The following is a 17,940-nucleotide window of genomic DNA, read 5'->3' as shown; positions in this document are numbered from 1 at the left end:
ACATTTTATATTAAATTTATTCAGATTATACTAACGTTTAAAAACTAAACAAGTGAAAAGCTGTACCAAGGTACAGTTACATCCATTTATTTCAAAGGTTTAAAATACCACTTTGATCTAACGTAATTACCTTGCAGTGATTTCTGCTTTTGCAAAAACCATCTCAAGCATCATATGCACAATGCATCAGCTACTTTTAGTCATCAAGATTGGTGGGCTAAACCACAGGCACTACTGTTGCTTATATTCTGTAAAGGAGCTTGTTTTTCAAAGAAAAAAAGCTTAAATAGTTTCTAATAATCATGCCTTTGCTTTAAAGCCATAACATAAAATGTCCTTGAGCAATCACAGCAGTGTTAAATGTTAATATATAGAACAGTGACTATACAGGCTATGTTTCTTTCACATCCAATGCAGTTATGTATTAAAGCATAAGAGTATGTAGCTGAAGCTTAGCACCAACAGAGATCTGCAGGCCCTGGGGGACCTGCCAGGCTCTTTCTCCTTAGGAGGTTCGGTCCCAAAGGAGCACTTTCAACTGACCCAACTAAGAGGCTGGCTTTTTTTAAAAAAAAACACCATCGCAGTCCCCAAATGTGATCCCTTTAAATCTACAAATCTCTGTTGGCTTTAGGGGATGAGCATTATAACAAATTTAACTTTCACTTAAAAAAGAAAAGACAGAAATCCATTCCAAAAAACATTACCTAGAATACAAAAAAGAGGACAGTATAGTGGTCAGATTCCAGGTGACAAGAAAGAAATCCTCCTCTCCGATGTTTAGTATGAAGCCAGTTAACTGCCACTTATTTAAAAGAAGGTAAGAAAAACAAGCCCCCAGACTGGTAAACACACTGGCAAGTTGCTAGACTCCAAGCTGGTTACCCTTGTTAAATCCGCTCGAGTTTTTTCAAAATATTTGGGCTTTTCAACGCACCCAGCCTGCTGGGCACAGTTAAGTAAAAGGCATTTGCTATATCTAAGAATTCCCTGCTATCATTTTTAAATGTTTTCACATTTTTAAAACTGCCTTACCATTTTGGATGCATTTGGACTCAATGAAAGTGGGTATAACAGACGAGTAACTGAAGTGGGGGTTCTATGTCTACCCGATGGCGGCCGCATGCACAGGACTGGAGGTGGGTGCTGTGTGCAGTCAGGAGGAATCGTGGGAGAAAGGAAGTCCTTAAACACCCTACAGAAACAAACACTGCAATCCAGTATGGCTTATTCGGATGCATTTACCATGAAGCTACTAGAAATTCAACCTACGAGGCTACCCTTAAACGTAACAGGATCGGCTATGTTGACAGTGTGCCCCTCCCCCAACCCTCCCCCCAATCCCAACACAGTCTACCATTTCCAGAGTTACTTCACTCCAGATATTGCTCATCAACTGACTCCTGCATTTCTCATCCCAAAAGTAGTTTGCTTGGATAAGGATTTTTACTCTTTATCCATTTTGTTTGTACATTAAAATAATTTGAATTTGCTCCTAAGCCAGACTACTACAATGCATCTACAAAAGCTTGCAGGAAAACAAAAGAAAAAAAGCTAAGTATAGTTATCCTTTCTTCTGAAATCACTAACTTTGTGGTTCCCCTGCCCGACCTCCCCCCGCCCTTATGCATTTAAAATTTTACAAAGACTTGTAAAAAAGTTAAATGGAATTTGGCACCTTCAGAAAAATCAAAGGGGAAACTTAAGATTAAAATGTGCAGAAAGAAAACTGTTGATATTTACAAATTAAAAGATCAAGGTTATGTCAGTTACATATGTTGCTTTTAATTCTTATCTAAAGGTGTACTTTCAAAAGAGCTGTGTTCTGAGTTGCCTACAAAATCTTTTGATTATAGATTGGAATGGATCAAGACAAATTAGGTCTTATTAATTAGATAGTTCATTCCCCACTGGCAGCATTTCTTGTGAGCCTAAGAGAGCCTAAGAGAAGCGCGGGGCTGAGCGGTCGTTTGTCGTGGTCTTCTTCAGTTTCACGCCTCTTCGGATGGCGTTCAGCATGTCTTCTCCTTGTGGGACGTCCCTTGGGCTCAGGTCTGCAGGGTCGCTCTCTGGAACCTGGCCTGGGGAGGCAGTGGCACTTGGGGGATCCCTCTCCTGGTCTTCGGCCTCGCTTTCTGGAATCGCCTGTCTGGGCTCCTCGGGGATGCTTGGCTTTGGGCCTGGAAGAGGAGGATTGACGGAGGCTTGGCCGCTCCACATTGAGGCGGGCATGCTGGTGACACCCTGGGGGCCCTCAGCCACAGACGGCGACTCTGGGCTGTGCTCACCCCGCTCCTCAGGCCCATCTGGAGGGGCTGGCAGCACCCCGGGGAGGTCTGGGACGGTGGGGGTCTTGACAGGGATCACGGGTGTCTTGATGGGGATGGGACCGGCTCCTATGGTCCCCCGGCGGACAGAAGGCTTGGTGGAAGGGGTCCGTCGGATAGTTGCGACCCCTGGGGTGACCATAGCAGGTCCGAGGGTGGTGGGAAGGCCCGCAGTTGAGGCCGGGCGCTTGGCTTGGAACATCCTTCGATAGGACTGGCTGATGTCGCTGTTTCTCGGGATGGTGGAGGATTTGTCAAACTCCTGCTGCTCAGCCTCCTGGTCACCACTTACAGAGAAATAATCGTAATCTGAAACTGATTATAGGATCCGATTAGAAATCTCCGAGGTGGTGGCTGTGCATTTTCATTCTCTGTATTGGGAGGACAGAAGGCCCCAGAGGCCAGGGACTTCACCCGCAACTTCACCCCAAGCCTCCCTGGGTTTCTGGGCCCCCACCATCTAAGACCTCCTTGATGGGGATTGTCATTTTGTTCACCAAGGGAGCCCTGAGCACCCAGAGCAGAGCTGGACACAACAGGCCTGCACTCAGATACCGCTGAGCTGGGAAGGATGCAAAACTGGCTGCCTCCGAGAACCTCTGGGAGGAGCAGAGGGTGGAAGGAGGAAACAAACCCCACATGGACCATACAGACCTCCCCCATGGTCGTGCAAAGACTAGAAGAACAATGGAACTGGCAGCGAGTCTCTGAAAACTATGCACAAAGACAGGTTCCATCAGTGCAGTGTGCTTACTTCCTCTCCCAACCCAGGGTCACGCAGGAGGGGAAAGCGTCCAGCCTGAACGCCGCCTCAGAGCACGTTTCTGAATGGCAGCACTCTGGCATCTGGGCCAGGTCAGTTTTGGGGTAGGGTGCGGGGGTCTTTGGGCTGTGTTATGGGATGTTTACCAGCATCCCTGGGTGTCTACCAGGGATGCCAGTAGCACCCCCTCCAACTGTAACAACTGAAAATGTCTCTAGATGTTGCCAGGTATCCTCTGGGGAGCAAGACGGCCCTCCACTGAGACCCACTGTCTGAGAGACCTGGATGAAGGACTGCCAATGGGCTTGGCCAACTCACAGATCTCTCCTAGTGGCTGGAATGCCGTCATGCTGGCCTTGTGGCTGTCTGGGGAGAGGGATTAGAGAGGCGGGTTCATAGAGAATTTGGCTGGAACAGGTTAAGAATTTGGGTTTCAGACTCTTGACAGATCTGCTTCTTATTACTTGTGTGAACCCTGGGCCTCAGTCTCCATGTATGTAAAATGAAGATAAATATATACATGGGCTTCCCAGGTGGCGCAGTGGTGAAGAACTGCCTGCCAATGCAGGACACATAAGAGACACAGTGTGATCCCTGGGTCAGGAAGATCCCCTGGAGGAGAATATGGCAACCCACTCCAGTATGCTTGCCTGGAGAATTCCATGGACAGAGGAGCCTGGTGGGCTACAATCCATGGGGCTAAAAGAGTTGGACACGACTGAGTGAGCACGCATACATATAAGTGGCTGTGACAAATAAATGGGACAACAAAGTGCTTAGTCTGTTTTTGTCTGTTTAGTCGCTCAGTCATGTCCGACTTTGTAAGCTTGTCCATGGGATTTTTCAGGCAGGAGCACTGGAGTGGGTTGCCATCCTCCTCCAAGGGATCTTCCTGACCCAAGGATCGAACCTGCGTTGGCAGGTGGATTCTTTACCCTCTGAGCCATCAGGGAAGCACAAAGGGCTTACTACAAAGTGCCAACCACAAATGAGACAGTATCCTTAACAGCATCTTGTGTTCACATGGGAAGTGCCGTGAACCCTGAACGTGAAGAACAAGCGAAGCTGTGAAAGTCTGGCCACTTCCTTGGATGGCAGCTACCTAACAATCACAGACGGATCCCCTCCCGAGCATTCCAAGATGCTCGATGGTGTCTAGACGGATGTCTGCCTCCTCCCAGCAGGGAGGGCCCCCCGTCCTCACCTGGCTCTGCTCAGGAAGCCCGGCTGGAAAGCCTAGGCTGCCTCCTACCTTGGGAGGGGATGGTGTCCTCGGAGCAGCAGGGGGTTGTGGTCTGGGTGCTGTAGCCACTGGAGCACTGAAGCGAATCCCGGCTGCTCCTCTGGGTGTCCAGCTGGAGGCCCCGAGACAGGGCCAGTGCCAGTTCCTCACAAGCCTCCATCTCCTCTCCAGGCTGCAGGTGGGAGGAAAGAGACGAGACCCCAGGGCCATCAGTCCCTGTCTGATAACCCCAAAGCCTTTCTACTCTTCCAGTGGGGCCTTGACTGGACTCCTACTCTGTTCCCATGACCACCACTGGGTCTCTGGGCCCAGGAGGCTGTCAGCTTGCTTGGGCCCTACCCAGGCTCTAGAGAGTTCTGGAGTCTAACTCCCATATGAGACCTTCCCTGGGGGCCTTCTAAATGCCATAGACCAGGGAGTTGGGGAAAGGGGCTCGGGTCCCTCCAGCTGCCGGCCAGCACGTGGCCCCTGGCCAGGTGTGGAGGGCCCCGGCCAGCCAAAGAAAACAAGAGCGTCACCCTGGTGGCGGCCGACACGGTCATGCTCCTCGGCCTCTGGGCCTCCTCGGTAGCAGCGGGGACACCTCCTGCTGCAGCGGGGCCTCCTCCGCTGGGGTCTGGCTCTCGCTTCTCTTTGCGGCGCTGAAGGGTGTTCACGAGAGGCTGATCATAAGGTCCTGGCTTGGCCCAGTCCTGAGTGGAGCAAGTGTGGTCAGGCGCCAGGGCCTCGGCCTCCACTTGGAGGCCAGAGAACCCTCCAGACAGCTGCCCACCCACGGAAGGCGGCTGGTCCCCACAGGGGAAGCTCACACTGGGACAGGCCAGCAGCCCCTTCTCCCCTTACCCAGTGCTAGCAGAAGGGAATGGATAGTCCTTTGGGGACCCCCTGGGTACCTCTCCTTTCCTCATATCTGCCCAAAGACAGAAAACCCACAACTGGGCAGGGAACCTGGGGGAGACTCGTACAGCCACCAAACAGATGACCAACTGCCTGCGGTGTCTAAAGGCACCAGCAGTGGAAAGACATCCCCAGGGCCTAGGCCCTCCCCATGATGGCTGAGGAAGACCCGGGCCTATGGGCTCAATTGATCGCACTTGCATAGCCTGGCCACCAGGGGGCACTAAAGGAACTTCAGACACTTTCCCTGAGGCTGAACCTCACTTCAGGGAAGCAGCCCCCAAGGGCACTTGGGGATGTGCCTTCTGAGGTCCTCACAGAGGCAGGGAAGGCCCCTGGGCTGGAAGAAGGATTCTGAGGAGTCTGAGAGGTCTGTACCTCTTGCTCAAAATGCAGGCTGCCTAGGGGCCTACCATTCCAGTTAGGGACCTCTCAAAATATCCTCTGGGCATCAATTGTACTTACTAGGAAATAATATAAAAACTTGTTTGTATATTAAAGCAATGTTTATTGCTTTAAAGCAATGTTTATTGGTTTATATGTCTTAATATAAACCATTAAGACTAAAAGTCTGCATGTACTTTAAAGATTAAAAAAAAAACCAACACCTATCTGGAGGCATGGTTCTATCACCATGGCCCAATAAGGGACTCAAGGGAACAGTCTGGGGTACACAGTCCTCGATATCAGCAATTCCCTCAGGAATCCCCCAGGAGGGCAGAACCAGGACATACGCTTTGGAACCAAATATCCCCACCGTGCTCCATCTGGGTCTACTGGGGTCTAACGGGGTTAACTGGTGTCTCCTAAAGGCAACCCCTCCAAGCCCAGCTCCGTGTGGACATCTCTTGTCTCAGAGCTGCCTGATGGATTCTGGTTCTCCCCCGGGGAGAATTTACTCAGGGAGGAGGTGTTATGGGGAAGAAGGCAGAGTGTGAGAGGAAGGGGGTGAGGGGAGAATCGGGGTGAGAATTGTAGGGGCAAAAGAGGGGTGAGCACAGAGGCAATGAGGGAGGCGGGAGAGGACGGAGAGACACAAACCTTCCAGCTAGGGATCTGAGATGACGGGAACATGCCGGGCCCAATGGTGTAATAATGAGCGTAGTCTGGAAGATGGACAGAGGTGACCCGAGGGAGCAGGCGGGAGGCGGGCAGGCAATGAGGGAAAAGGCTCGCCCCTACGGGCCCCACATGGGGCTCACTTGATAAACTACAGTGAGAAAACCCGTTAGACAACTGGAAACAAAAAAAAGGGGAGGAAAAAAGGAAAAAAAAATTAATATAACAGGATGAGCGTGGAGGTACAAGACGGCATTGACATTCAAGGGACGAGGGAGACCTGAGTATTTACAAATAAACATCAGGGACTCTGCTGCTCATGGACAGTCCATGATGCGAGAGACGAGTTCCACGGTGCAAAGAATGCACGTTTATCTGACACCAAGCATTCAGTGGGGGAAAATACTGTATCTACTTTTAGAATAGTTTGGAAATGATCGGTGTCCCTAGTGTGCAGTGCTCAATGGTCTCTGATTATTTCAATAATAATTTCAAAGTGATGGTGATTTGCTCATCTCATTGTGCAGCTATCAAAACAACACCATCAGCTGAAGCTGTTCGTTCCAGGTTTCCAAATCATCAGAGTGTTCAGGAGCAGATTCTAAATTGGGGCGAAGAAGGTGGGGCTGCAAACAAAAAGGCAGGAAAGCACACAGCCTCTGACGCAGTGGAATGTCACATCCAACGACAAGGTGACGAGGTGGCCATGGCGGGCGGGGGGTGAGGGAGGGGGAGGAGGAAAGATGGATGACCATCCATGTCCTGGGAAGAAGCCTTCACACCTCCGAGTTCCCCATACCCCTTCCTCTCCCTCTTGATGACCGCAAGGTCACTGCTTCAGAAGCCAGGCACCCCTTCCCGAAAAATCCCTCAGTCTTGTCCCTCCCTCTGTCCCAAGAGGGGCTACTCTTGGTGGAGGTTTTGAGTTTCTGGGTTCCTGCAGCTGTGCAGGAAGTAGCTGGCAGAGGGAGGGTTGGGGGAGAGGCTGGGACCCCAGCCGGTCACCTTCTCCGTGGACGCCCAGGCGCCCATGGTGGAGCCTGAGCTGACTGAGGTGGGCGAGCTGCACTCGCTCACCGACTGGCAGGTTTCCGAGGCTTCGGAGGAGGCCGAGCTGGACGAGTTCTGCAGCAGGGGAGGGACCACACGAGGGGACCACATACCACCAAAAAAGAACATCCGTAAAAAATAAAAAGATGGGGGAGGGCGAGGGCAGGGGGAGGAAAGTCACGCCAACAGAGAGAGAGAGACAGACACGTACACAGAGAAGGGAGAAGCACAGTTAGGGTTATTTCCCCCCAAAGCTGCACCTACAGAGGCTTCCAAGCCTTGGAAAGGAAGCGTGACACCCAGCGAGACCCAGACCCGCTGGACTGTGGCTTCCAGGACCCTGATGTGTGTGTGTGTGTGTGTGGTGCACAGGCTGTGTGCCTGGCCCGGGGAGTGGGGCTCTGGTCAAGGTGCGGACTCCTGTGTTCTCCAGGGCATTTCTTCCCGTGCCACGAGCCCAGGGGTGCCATGCCTTTTATCTCTCTCAGGTGCCCAGATGTTAGGATGTGAGGACTGACCCCCCAGCTTGGGCTTTTGCTCCATGTCTGCCTGTTGTTGTTTAGTCACTAAGCCATGTCCGACTCTTTTGTGACCCTGTGGACTGTCGCCCGGCAGGCTCCTCTCTCCATGGGATTTCCCCAGGCAAGAATACTGGAGTGGGTTGCCATTTCCTCCTCCAGAGGATCTTCTCAACCCAGATACTGAACCTGCATTTCCTGCATTGCAGGTAGATTCTTTACCGCTAAGCTACCAGGGAAGTCCCTTGTCTCCTTAGAATGGCTCTCATTGCTGGAGTCTCTCCCTTTATCACATGCAGCCTCTGGATCCCTAAGGGGTGGTTTCCAGCTGTGAAGCTGTATCTTCACAGGACATGATTTTAGGTCTTTCTGCCTGGGGGGTGATTTTGAGGCTTTGGGCAGTGAAGTCCAGTGGTTAGGGCAATGTTTCTAGGGGCCATCATAGGGAGGGTGAACCATCCAGTGAGATCTGAGACATCACAGAACTGAGGTCTGCCTTGAGAAAACATCTCTTCAGGCTGATCTGATTAAACCTCCAGTCCCTGCCCGTCTCCAAGTGTCAACCAGGCACCTGCTCCCAGGCCCTAACCTTCAGCCGAGGCAGACACTGCCTGTTAATTCAGGACTGCATCTTGACATTCTGGTCCTGTCCTGGCACGGGGCAGGTGCCTAACAGTGCTGAAGGGATGGGTGACAATGGCCATCTCTTCCATGTACCTGTGCACCCCCCGCCCCTGCCCCACCGGGGGGCATGCTCTGGGCCCACCCAGGCATGTGCTTTCCATTTTCTTCACTGTTAACTGCACTCTCATCCCATCCGTATAAGCAAGTCTGAGCCTCTTTACTCTTTCCCTGGAAGTGTCCCTGTTTCACCGGCAAGGAGGCCAGATTCACGTTTCTGTCCCCCAACTTTCACCCGCCAAAGGAAGGTTCCTCCAGCCTTGCTGTGTGTGTGTGGATCAGGCTGAATGAAGCGGGGTTTCAGCCTCCAGTCACGGATGGGAAGCAGAAGGCGGGCCTGTTGGGACTGACTGAAATCTGAAAGCCAGTGCTCCCATCCTGCAAGAGCAAGGAACCAGAAAGGCATTCCAGGTGCACGTGGCTCCTTGGAGCCAAAGCAAGGGCAGACCCCACAGTGGAGGTCCCGGCCACTTCCCCAGCTCAATGTTTGGTTAGCAGTCTAGGGTCTTAAGTCTGAAAGTTTGAAGTCCTTTTTCTGCCACTTCCCAGGCTAGGAACCATGGGTTTAATCTCTCTAAAACCTCATTTCCCCCCCTTTTTAGAATAAGGATCAATAATATCTATTGGATGAAGATTAAATGAGATTGTGTGTGTGTGTGTGTGTGTGTGTCTATGTATGTAGTGCTTAACCAACTGTAAACAAAAGCCAGTTATCATTATAATTTACCAGAACTACTTATTTTGGCTCCTCTAATTAAAATAAGGTCAATTTGAAAAAAAAGAAACAGTACAGCACCCCAGGACTACAGGTTCTTATTTCCTCTTACTTCTGCTCATTTTTTCCTGAAGAGCCCCTTGAGTGGATGGAGTGAACGGTTCTAGGCAGGAGCCCCGCTGCAGACGTGGTCCCATCTCTCCTGGGCACACATGGCACAACTTGTAAAGAGCAGAGTGGAGGACAGTGGGAGAATCCTGAAAACATCCTGCCACGCAGCACTCATTTACACCCATGCACCCGAGGGATTTCCCTGCTTATGGATGTGTGCTCCCTTCCTCCCACCCAAATAAAGGTAATAATACTTCCCCTAGGAAACTATACCCTCTGGCCTGTGTGAGGTGTACAATCTCCTTAAATTTCCCCTCTGCCTTAGAAGCAGCCATAATGCCTTTTTCAAGAAAAACAGAATTCTCAATTAAATTCTGCAGCATCCCTGAGTTTACTCAATCTACCCTAGAGTTGCTTAGCCAAGCATTTATCTTAGGCACTGGCTTTCAGATTTAAGTAAATCAGAACAATCCCGCCTTCTGTTTCCCTTGACATGACTGGAGGCAGAAACCCCGCTTCATTCAGCAAAGCTGGAGCACATGGCCTCTTTTTTTAGAAAGGGGTGTCAGCGCACGATATTTTGTTAATGCATCAGTTGATTAAAAACACACAGAATGACACTGCACATTAGAAGAGCCTTTGAGGAACTGCAAATCCCTGCTCCCTCTCTACCACACTCACTCGAGGCTCACGAGACACGCAGGTGCAGTTTAGTGCCATACAAGGCGGGACCTCTTAGCCAGTGAGTGAGCCAAAGCACCCAGCTAGGACAAGTAGAGGAATTAAAGCTGCAGCTCCCAGCTCTGAGCATTTCTGCTTAAAATTGAATCTCAACCCCAGGAAGAGAGAGAGGCAACAGCGCCCCCAGGGACAGCTGTGAAATGCCAAAGGCGGGGCTCCAAGCTGAGCGCCTCTGGGTTCACCAATGTCAGACGCATCATGCGAGTGGCTGTCTGGCTCCCAGAACATGACAGATACTTCCTCGATGTGGAGTGCTCCCCAGAACACTCTGCTAGGGGCACCTTATGGCCAGGGTGGTGCAGAAAGGCCGCTGGACCAGTTGCTAGAAATCCTCGTTCCACATCCCCGACTGCAGGTCACATAACTGTGCCACTCGGGCAAACTGCATTATATCTTAGCCTGTTTCTCCAACAAAACAGGGATAACAACACTCCAAGCAGCTGCTGGCAGGACTACATAGACAATAGGCAGGACCTCCTAGGACAGTGCCTGGCGCCCAGGAGATACTTGCTGACTCTCAGGCAAATTGGATACCTGGATGAACAAGATAAGCACGTGACCTTCTGAATCCAAAGGATCTTGGGCCAAAGGCTGTGGTTGGTCTCAAAACGTATTATATTGGGTTGACCAAAAAGTTTGTAATGTCTTACTTTGGAAAAACCCTAATGATCTTTTTGGCAAACCCAATATGCAATGGGCTCGCAGTCACCACTCTCTCCAGCAGATGGCGCTGAGGGGACATCCTGGATGTTCAGGTTTCCCGGTTGCCTGTATGTTGTGCTTGCTAGTCTAGACGCCAACCCACTGACACAAAAAAGGGACATAACGGAGCAGGTGAAGGGTGTTTGATGCCCAGCTCCTGCCTTCTGCTCTTCTGCAGCTATTGGGCTGGGCATTTAGTGCCATCTAACCCAACTGTATTCAAAGAGACTCAACACCTCCCCTTCTCCCAGGAGGAAGATGTCCACAGAATTACCTGCATGAGCACTGAAGATACCTTCTTATTCTCATCCTCATCATAAACTGATACAAGGAAGCTGAAAGTGCCAAGGAAGGGCTCCGAGGCGTTGTTCAACAGCAGAATCTCTGTTCCCGTGTGCAAATAGGATAATGACTACATCATGCCAAGCCAGCCACAGGGACACAGAGAGCAGCCAAGACTCCAAGACTTTAAGTCTGTCTACATACCTGTCTACACAAGTGTGAAAACTCTCCAAATCAATGGGGTGACAACTATCACCCGCATGGTGATCATAAGCTTTGAGTGAGTGAAAGTCACTCAGTCGTGTCCAACTCTGTGAGACCCCATGGACTGTAGCCCGCCAGGCTCCTCTGTCCATGGAATTCTCCAGGCAAGAATACTGGAGTAGTTAGCCATTTCCTTCTCCAGGGGATCTTCCCCATCCAGGGATCGAATCCAGGTCTCCCGCATTGTAGGCGGATTCTTTACCATCTGAGTTACCAGGGAAGCCCAATCATAAGTTTTAACCCCCACTTATCTCTCCCTTTAGGGGATCAGCTCATCTAAAGATGAGAAATTAAACCAGAGGTTCCCCATGTCAGATGACCAGGGTCTGTCCAAGCTCTCTGGTTCCAGCCGTCAAGATTGATCCAGGGCCTCAGGTGTGGCGGCTGCTCCTGGGGCCAAGGACACCCTTACCTGGTTGGGGGCCTCAGGTGGCATGGGGGACGGCGACTTGGACTGGAAGGCGTCCTGGGAGATGAACCCTGAGTCGTGGGACGACACGCTGGACAGCCGCACGGGCGCCTGCTGAGCCAGGCTGGAGCCGCGGTAGCGGTAGTGGGAGCTGGGCGAGTGCGAGTGGGAGCCGTGGGAGCCGCTGGACCGCGAGTCGCTGCTGTTGACGCTGTTCAGGCTGCTGCAGGGGCAGCGGGACAGATGACAAGGGGTGACAGGGGAGAACGGCATCATGCAACCAGCCCCCAGCCCCAAGAAGCAGCGCACACAGTGAGACGTGTTTTCAAAACACCCAATCACTAAGCGAGTAAACAAAAGGTCTTTTCTGTGTGAGCAAGGGGCAAAACCCAGCTATGGAGACGTGGTTCTCCAACAGCACAATGAGGCATCTTTAGGATGGAAGGCTGTGATTTTAAAGAGTCAAGTGCTGCCCAGCTCTGCTGTGTCACCGACCAGCAAAGCCAGGGGACTCAATGTCTCAGGCATGAAAGAGGTTCATATCCTCTACTCAGAAAAACCACATGAAGGCTTCAGCATGACCTAGTTGGAGCACCCAAGTGTCTTCCTTAGGTGAACCATCTGGATCAACCTGGCCAACCATCGCTTGGCACTAAGAGATTCCTCAAGGTGACTGCATCCTAAGTGTGCCTAATTCAAGATAACCGTATGTGAGACAACTCTGTGTTTGTGTATTTTACATTTTATTATTAACAAAGTTGGTGGTTTAATGAATGGTTTGACCCTGAACACAGGTACTTCTCTGTTCAACTATCTGTGAGCCCAGCAAACAGAACACCTGGCAAGAGGCAGGCAGCTTTCAGGGACTAAAGGTCATCAATCGAAGCTGTTTGCTTCCAGGATGGAACAGTAAACAGAATGTCGGAAAATGACACTTGCCCTCTGGAGTTCTGCCTGTTCCATTTCCAGTCATAAGCAGTATGTCCTATACTCTGTCTCACCACTCAAATTATGAAACCCAGAAAACTGAACAAAGTCTCCTGGTCCAAACAGGCAGAGCTGACAGATAAAGGGCAGCTGTAGCAGCGTCAGAAGGCGTGAAATAAACAACCCAGACTGGGATTAGAAGATTTGTGGTTTCTGCTCCTAACTTCACAAGAGATTCTCGTCAAATTTCACAAACCCGGCCAGCTAATAAGATAGTCAAGGGCTGACTGCCTTCTTCTGGTGTTCTATACTGGAATGACTTGTTGCTAACGTTCCAACAGATACAGCGACGTGTGCTGGAGATGAAGGATAATTATCATGAGTTTTGCTTCCCTGCCCCGCCCGTCAGCCAGAACAGGGCATGTGGAGACTGACAGCAAAGCTCATGGCAATTTCACTACACCAAGCTCAGGGCTGGCGCTGTCCATATGACAGGATTTTCTGTTGACACTAAAACTATAGAAAGAGACTCACGCAGCTTTGTTTTATACTAACGAGATAAAGTTTACTTTGTTACCAAACAAAAAGAAAAAATCCTCCATAGAAAAAAACCTCAGTAGACGTGTCTCACACACACACACACACACAGAGCACACAAAAGATGACAAGAAACCAACCACCACCCTCAGGCTGTAGAATGTCAGGCTGTAGCATCTCAAGTCTGAACTTCCTGCTCCCTGTACACTGCATGAGCTCAAACATGAAATGAAAGACACACACACACACACACACACACGTGTGTAGAGAGATTCCCACACACAGATTCGGCAGCTCCATCCTGTTCTTTACTCTCAACGCTAAGTCACAGGAAGAGGAAATCCATTCGGCTTTGAAAAGTCAAAGGAAAAGATCAGCAGGGAGAGTGTACCAAGAAGGACATGATGCACGAGGGTGTTTCTACCCTCACGGGAAGGGAATAATCAACTTGGCCATGGGCAAGTCAAGAATGGTCTTGAACAGAACGCTGCCAGGGAACAGTGTTGCTGACCGACGGCAGAACTATTCCGATGGACCCTGAGTCACCAGGTTACCAATGACACCTAGCAAAGCAGTGACGGTGGTGGTGAGAGAGGTTAACAGATCAAGAATTCTATTCACTTTGTGAAGCCCCGAGACAAAGACTGGGGGGCAAGTAAGAGCAGGAACCACCGTCACTGCCTGCATCTGTTCTGGCCCCAGCGAGACGCGTCTGCACGAGAATCGACCCCTGCTCGCCCTTTGGGAGCCCATGTGGTTTCTACTCTGCTAAACAGGAAAATCCAGTGAGAATTCATAAAACGGGGAGATTTTGTACCATATACCCTGACAGAGAAAGCTGTGTCCACCAATTTAAGGTCTGATGGGATTTTTCCTTCTAACCCAAAATTAATTCCAAAACTAAAGAGTGAGACCAAAATCATGATGGGATCCTTTCACCCAATCACCATTTCCTGTTTAAAACGCGCTACTTCAGAGCCCAAGACTGGCTCCAACATTCACAATTAGTGTAAAGCAAAATGACACATCCCCAAAGCAACAGCCCAGCGTGGCTTCACCTACCTGCAGACGCTTGACTTGCGGGACATTGTGGTGCTCGGAGAAGAGGGTGGGGTCTGGTACGACCAACTGTAATCAGAGCCTTTCAAGTCCAGAATCACCTAAGGGGACAGAGCAGGAGGGTCAGCAAAGTGCGGAGAAGGGAAACGTTATCCATCAGATCTTAACAACTGTCATAACGTCGAAATTCCACCATCATGGAAGAGTGGGGATCAAAGAAAAACATGTTGTGAAGAGTTTTCCTTTCAATGGAAGAATCATAGTACCAATCCATCAGTGTCATAATCCTTTTTCTGAGACAAGCAAAGACATAATTAATGGGGAAGGGAGAGGAAAACCACAACATACCTGTCAAAAAGAAAAAGATTTACAGTTATAATTCATAAGAGACATTTACACCAAGGTTAGAAATGATAGGGTTATTGTTTACAGCACAACATAGATGATAATGCTTTTAGGATGTGTTGATTTTACACAATGGACATGAGTTTGAATAAACTCCGGGAGTTGGTGATGGACAGGGAGGCCTGGCGTGCTGCAATCCATGGGGTCACAAAGAGTCGGACACGACTGAGCTACTGAAATGAACCGATCTTACATCTTAGTCACTTGATAGTTACTCATGCCCCCATCTAACCAATAAAACCTGACAGAATCAAGAACAAACCAATTTTTTCATAATTACTTCTACATCTGTCTCCCTTACTTAACAAAGAGCTAGTTGAATGTAAGCCTCTAGTTTCTATTCACATAGTAGGTGCTCAATAAATATCTGCTTATTGAGTGAATGCCTGCAGGCTCTAGTCTAATAAAAGCAATTTTGCAAGATGGAAAATATAAGCTCCCAAATGTGTCTGCTGAGCTGGCTTCCAAGGCAACAATAAGAATTTTATATGAAAGGCAAAAGCATGTGATTTTTCAGCTGTTGCCCCATTGAACATAGTGTTAATGTCACATGAACCAAATGAATCAACATAAAGTCACCTTTTTCATAAGTGAGACCCTCATTCATTCCTTACTTAGAATGGAAGAAATCCAGAGAGAATGATTTACAGTGATGACCAAGAGACCCCATCATCATGTTCCTAGGGGAGTTTATCTCTAGAGGGTCAGTGAACACATGATTAAAAGCACAGGCTGAGGGAATTGACAGCTTGGTTTAAATCCCAGTTCTGGTTAAGTGACTTTATCCCTCAGTGCTTCAAGGTCCTCTGTAAAATGCGGATATTGGTGGGGATTCACAGAGGAAGTCTATGTAAAGAGCTCAGAGCAGAGCCTGGCACACAGTAGGTGCTCTATGATAACCTGTGCGGATGACAGCCACATGTCACAATGTAAAACACGATGCCATTTTAAATGAGAGATTGCTGCAAGGAGCCCAAGGACTTTGAGCCTTCATCTACTGGGTTTGTTGTCCTGAGCACCTACCCCACGATGCCTACCTGTTCACTTGAGGAGGGCAGTTTGTGAGGGTCCATGGTCAGGCTTTTCAGATCTTCCGATATGGTCTGCAGGTGAGTGATTTCCCCCAGCATTGAGATTTCTTCCTCCTGAAAGTAATTCACAACCTGTTACCGTGCACAATTCACTTTATCACCTGGATCCAGCTGTTTTTATTAGGGACACTGTCCACACTTTCAACTTCTCAGAAGAGGAATACAAGGACTGGTTTATCTTTGCTGAAGCCATTCACCAGCCCTTTTTTTGGGAAAATGGAGAACAAGGAATCAGCCATAACCATGGAGTGACTTGTGTGCTACACAGCAAATACACAGGCCTTCCTAAAAGTGTCTGGGGGCCGGCACCCCTGCTGGGGGCAGAGGGGTCTGCCTGTGGGTGGGATCCTGCAGCACAGCCAGGCCAGAGCTCACCTGCCCCCTCCCCCTGGAAGTCAATTGACTTCAGCAGATGACACCATTTGGGGATATTCTGGTCCAGATTTGGCAGACCTAAGTGACAGCACATGTGTGTTCACTGGAGGTTAACTGCCCCGTCTTTGTTTTTTCCATCAACTTAGTCAGTGGCAAGTGAGGCAAACTATGGACTATGGAAGAAGGACATCACCAAAGCAGTAAGCTGGGGCTGTGGACCCAGGTAAGAACGATTCATGGGAAAGCACTATGCTCAGGGGAACAACTCAGATCTGGGCATTTTGCCAGGACTGAGGAAAGGCAGCTGGTACATTTTTATCAGCCTCAAGAAAAGCTCCAGCAGAACTTTTCAAGGCATTCAACTAATTGACTTCAAAACTAAGTCTGCGTTGATTCACTGAGGCTTTTCCCCTATTAACCTCACAGTCACTCCTTGGCACTCATCTCGGTCACTGGGTCTCAAAATCAGCTGGAGGACTTGCTTCAAGAGCCTAGATGCCTGGGTGGGGTTCCCAGCCCCAGAGCTGTGGGTTCAGTAGGTCCGGGTTGGGTCTGAGAATGCACATTTCTAACCAGTTCCCAGGTGATGCTGCTGGTCTGGGGACCAACTTTGGGAACAACTCTGTGGGGCTATCTTGAGGATAAAAAGTAAGCGGAACCAGCAGTGCTCAGAATGTAGAGAGAGCCATGTGGCCATCAGCAACTTATAGACAAGTACTGGTCCATAACCCTGACTCCACCATCATGATTCCTGACACACTGCAACTTCTCAGTGCCTCCAGATAAACAAGGAGGGTCTCCTCAGAACTGGCAGTTTAAGCCTTCTGGAACTTTCCACTGACTCACAATCACGGGCCGCAGCATAGAAATGAAGGTGCAGAACCGGCCGCGTTCTTCGATCAAAGCCTTCCGGACAGCCTGCTTCTCTGTTTCTTCCAACAGGAGATACTTGTCATTGACGTCTTGGAGCGCACTGTCCAGCTGGGGCTGGATGTCACCTCGCCCTGCAAATGAAACAAAGCCCGGAGCTTGGCTTGCTGAAACAGCAGCTCCTGGAAGCAGTGTCCTCCTCCCTCGGGTCCCTGCTGGAGCGGAAACCACAATTCTCCCGGACTTCTAAAAAATCATTTATTTATACCCAGAAAGGATCTAAAGAAGCTGTTTTTCTAGGATCAGCCATTTCCAATTTCTAGTGCCCAAAGGGGATGCTTATCCTGATTTATTTATGACAAGATGTCCTGGGGTAACGTCTCCTGATTTGCATTCTGAAGAGGCTAAGGTATGAAGAACAAGTTGAAGGCCTGTGGATGTTTCCAAAAATGGGCACAAGCTGGTTTTGTTGGGTCATGCTCAATAAAAGAGCCTCTGTCTGGAAGAGAAGTGTCTGTCCCGGAATACAAAGGGGGCTAGCATCAGCTCTCCTGGCTCCGGGGAGCCCCTGGGACTCCCTGGCAGCTAGTTTAACTCCCTAGTGGCGAGTCCTGAAGGCCCTTCCTGTAGGACAAGCTCAGCAACAAAAAGATCCGCAGTCAGAGCTCTGCTGGTGGACTGAAGGGGGCCTGAGTACTGAGGCTGGCCCATGCCTGGGAATCACCTGGCCCCATCCACAGACCCCAGATACGCAGAGGCACCCATTTCTAGACTTTTCAACAACTCAAGAACTTGCTGAGGCAACTGTCTTTATAAATAAAGTTTTATTTGCACACAGTCACACCCATTCATTTACAGCCTGTCTATACCCGCTCTCATCACAACTGCTGAGTTAGGTTGTTGTGACACACACC

At 49.7% G+C, this 17,940-nt stretch overlaps 1 protein-coding gene across 6 annotated transcripts in view; it reads right to left on the bottom strand.

Moving 5' to 3' along the window:
* Positions 1-570: 570 nt before the first annotated feature.
* MTSS1 (MTSS I-BAR domain containing 1) overlaps positions 571-17,940 on the bottom strand; it is a 161,053-nt gene continuing 143,683 nt past the window's right edge. For 2 of the 6 annotated variants that reach the window (XM_040261837.1, XM_040261838.1), the window contains 8 exons: positions 17,003-17,160; positions 15,728-15,835; positions 14,289-14,386; positions 11,766-11,985; positions 7,295-7,414; positions 4,852-5,025; positions 4,343-4,505; positions 571-2,642 (listed from right to left, as the gene is read on the bottom strand). In XM_040261837.1, coding sequence (XP_040117771.1) covers positions 1,942-2,642; positions 4,343-4,505; positions 4,852-5,025; positions 7,295-7,414; positions 11,766-11,985; positions 14,289-14,386; positions 15,728-15,835; positions 17,003-17,160 — 1,742 coding nt within the window. In that variant the 3' untranslated portion in view covers positions 571-1,941. Of the gene's footprint in view, positions 2,643-4,342; positions 4,506-4,851; positions 5,026-6,271; positions 6,467-7,294; positions 7,415-11,765; positions 11,986-14,288; positions 14,387-15,727; positions 15,836-17,002; positions 17,161-17,940 lie in introns of all 6 variants that reach the window. The other 4 variants (XM_040261835.1, XM_040261836.1, XM_040261839.1 and 1 more) reach the window with 2 other exon arrangements.

The sequence above is a fragment of the Oryx dammah genome, unplaced genomic scaffold (genome assembly GCF_014754425.2).
Source record: "Oryx dammah isolate SB20612 unplaced genomic scaffold, SCBI_Odam_1.1 HiC_scaffold_19, whole genome shotgun sequence".
Classification (NCBI taxonomy): Eukaryota; Metazoa; Chordata; class Mammalia; order Artiodactyla; family Bovidae; genus Oryx; species Oryx dammah.
Note: the sequence above shows the minus strand (reverse complement) of the source record. Positions and strands in the feature narration are given on the sequence as shown.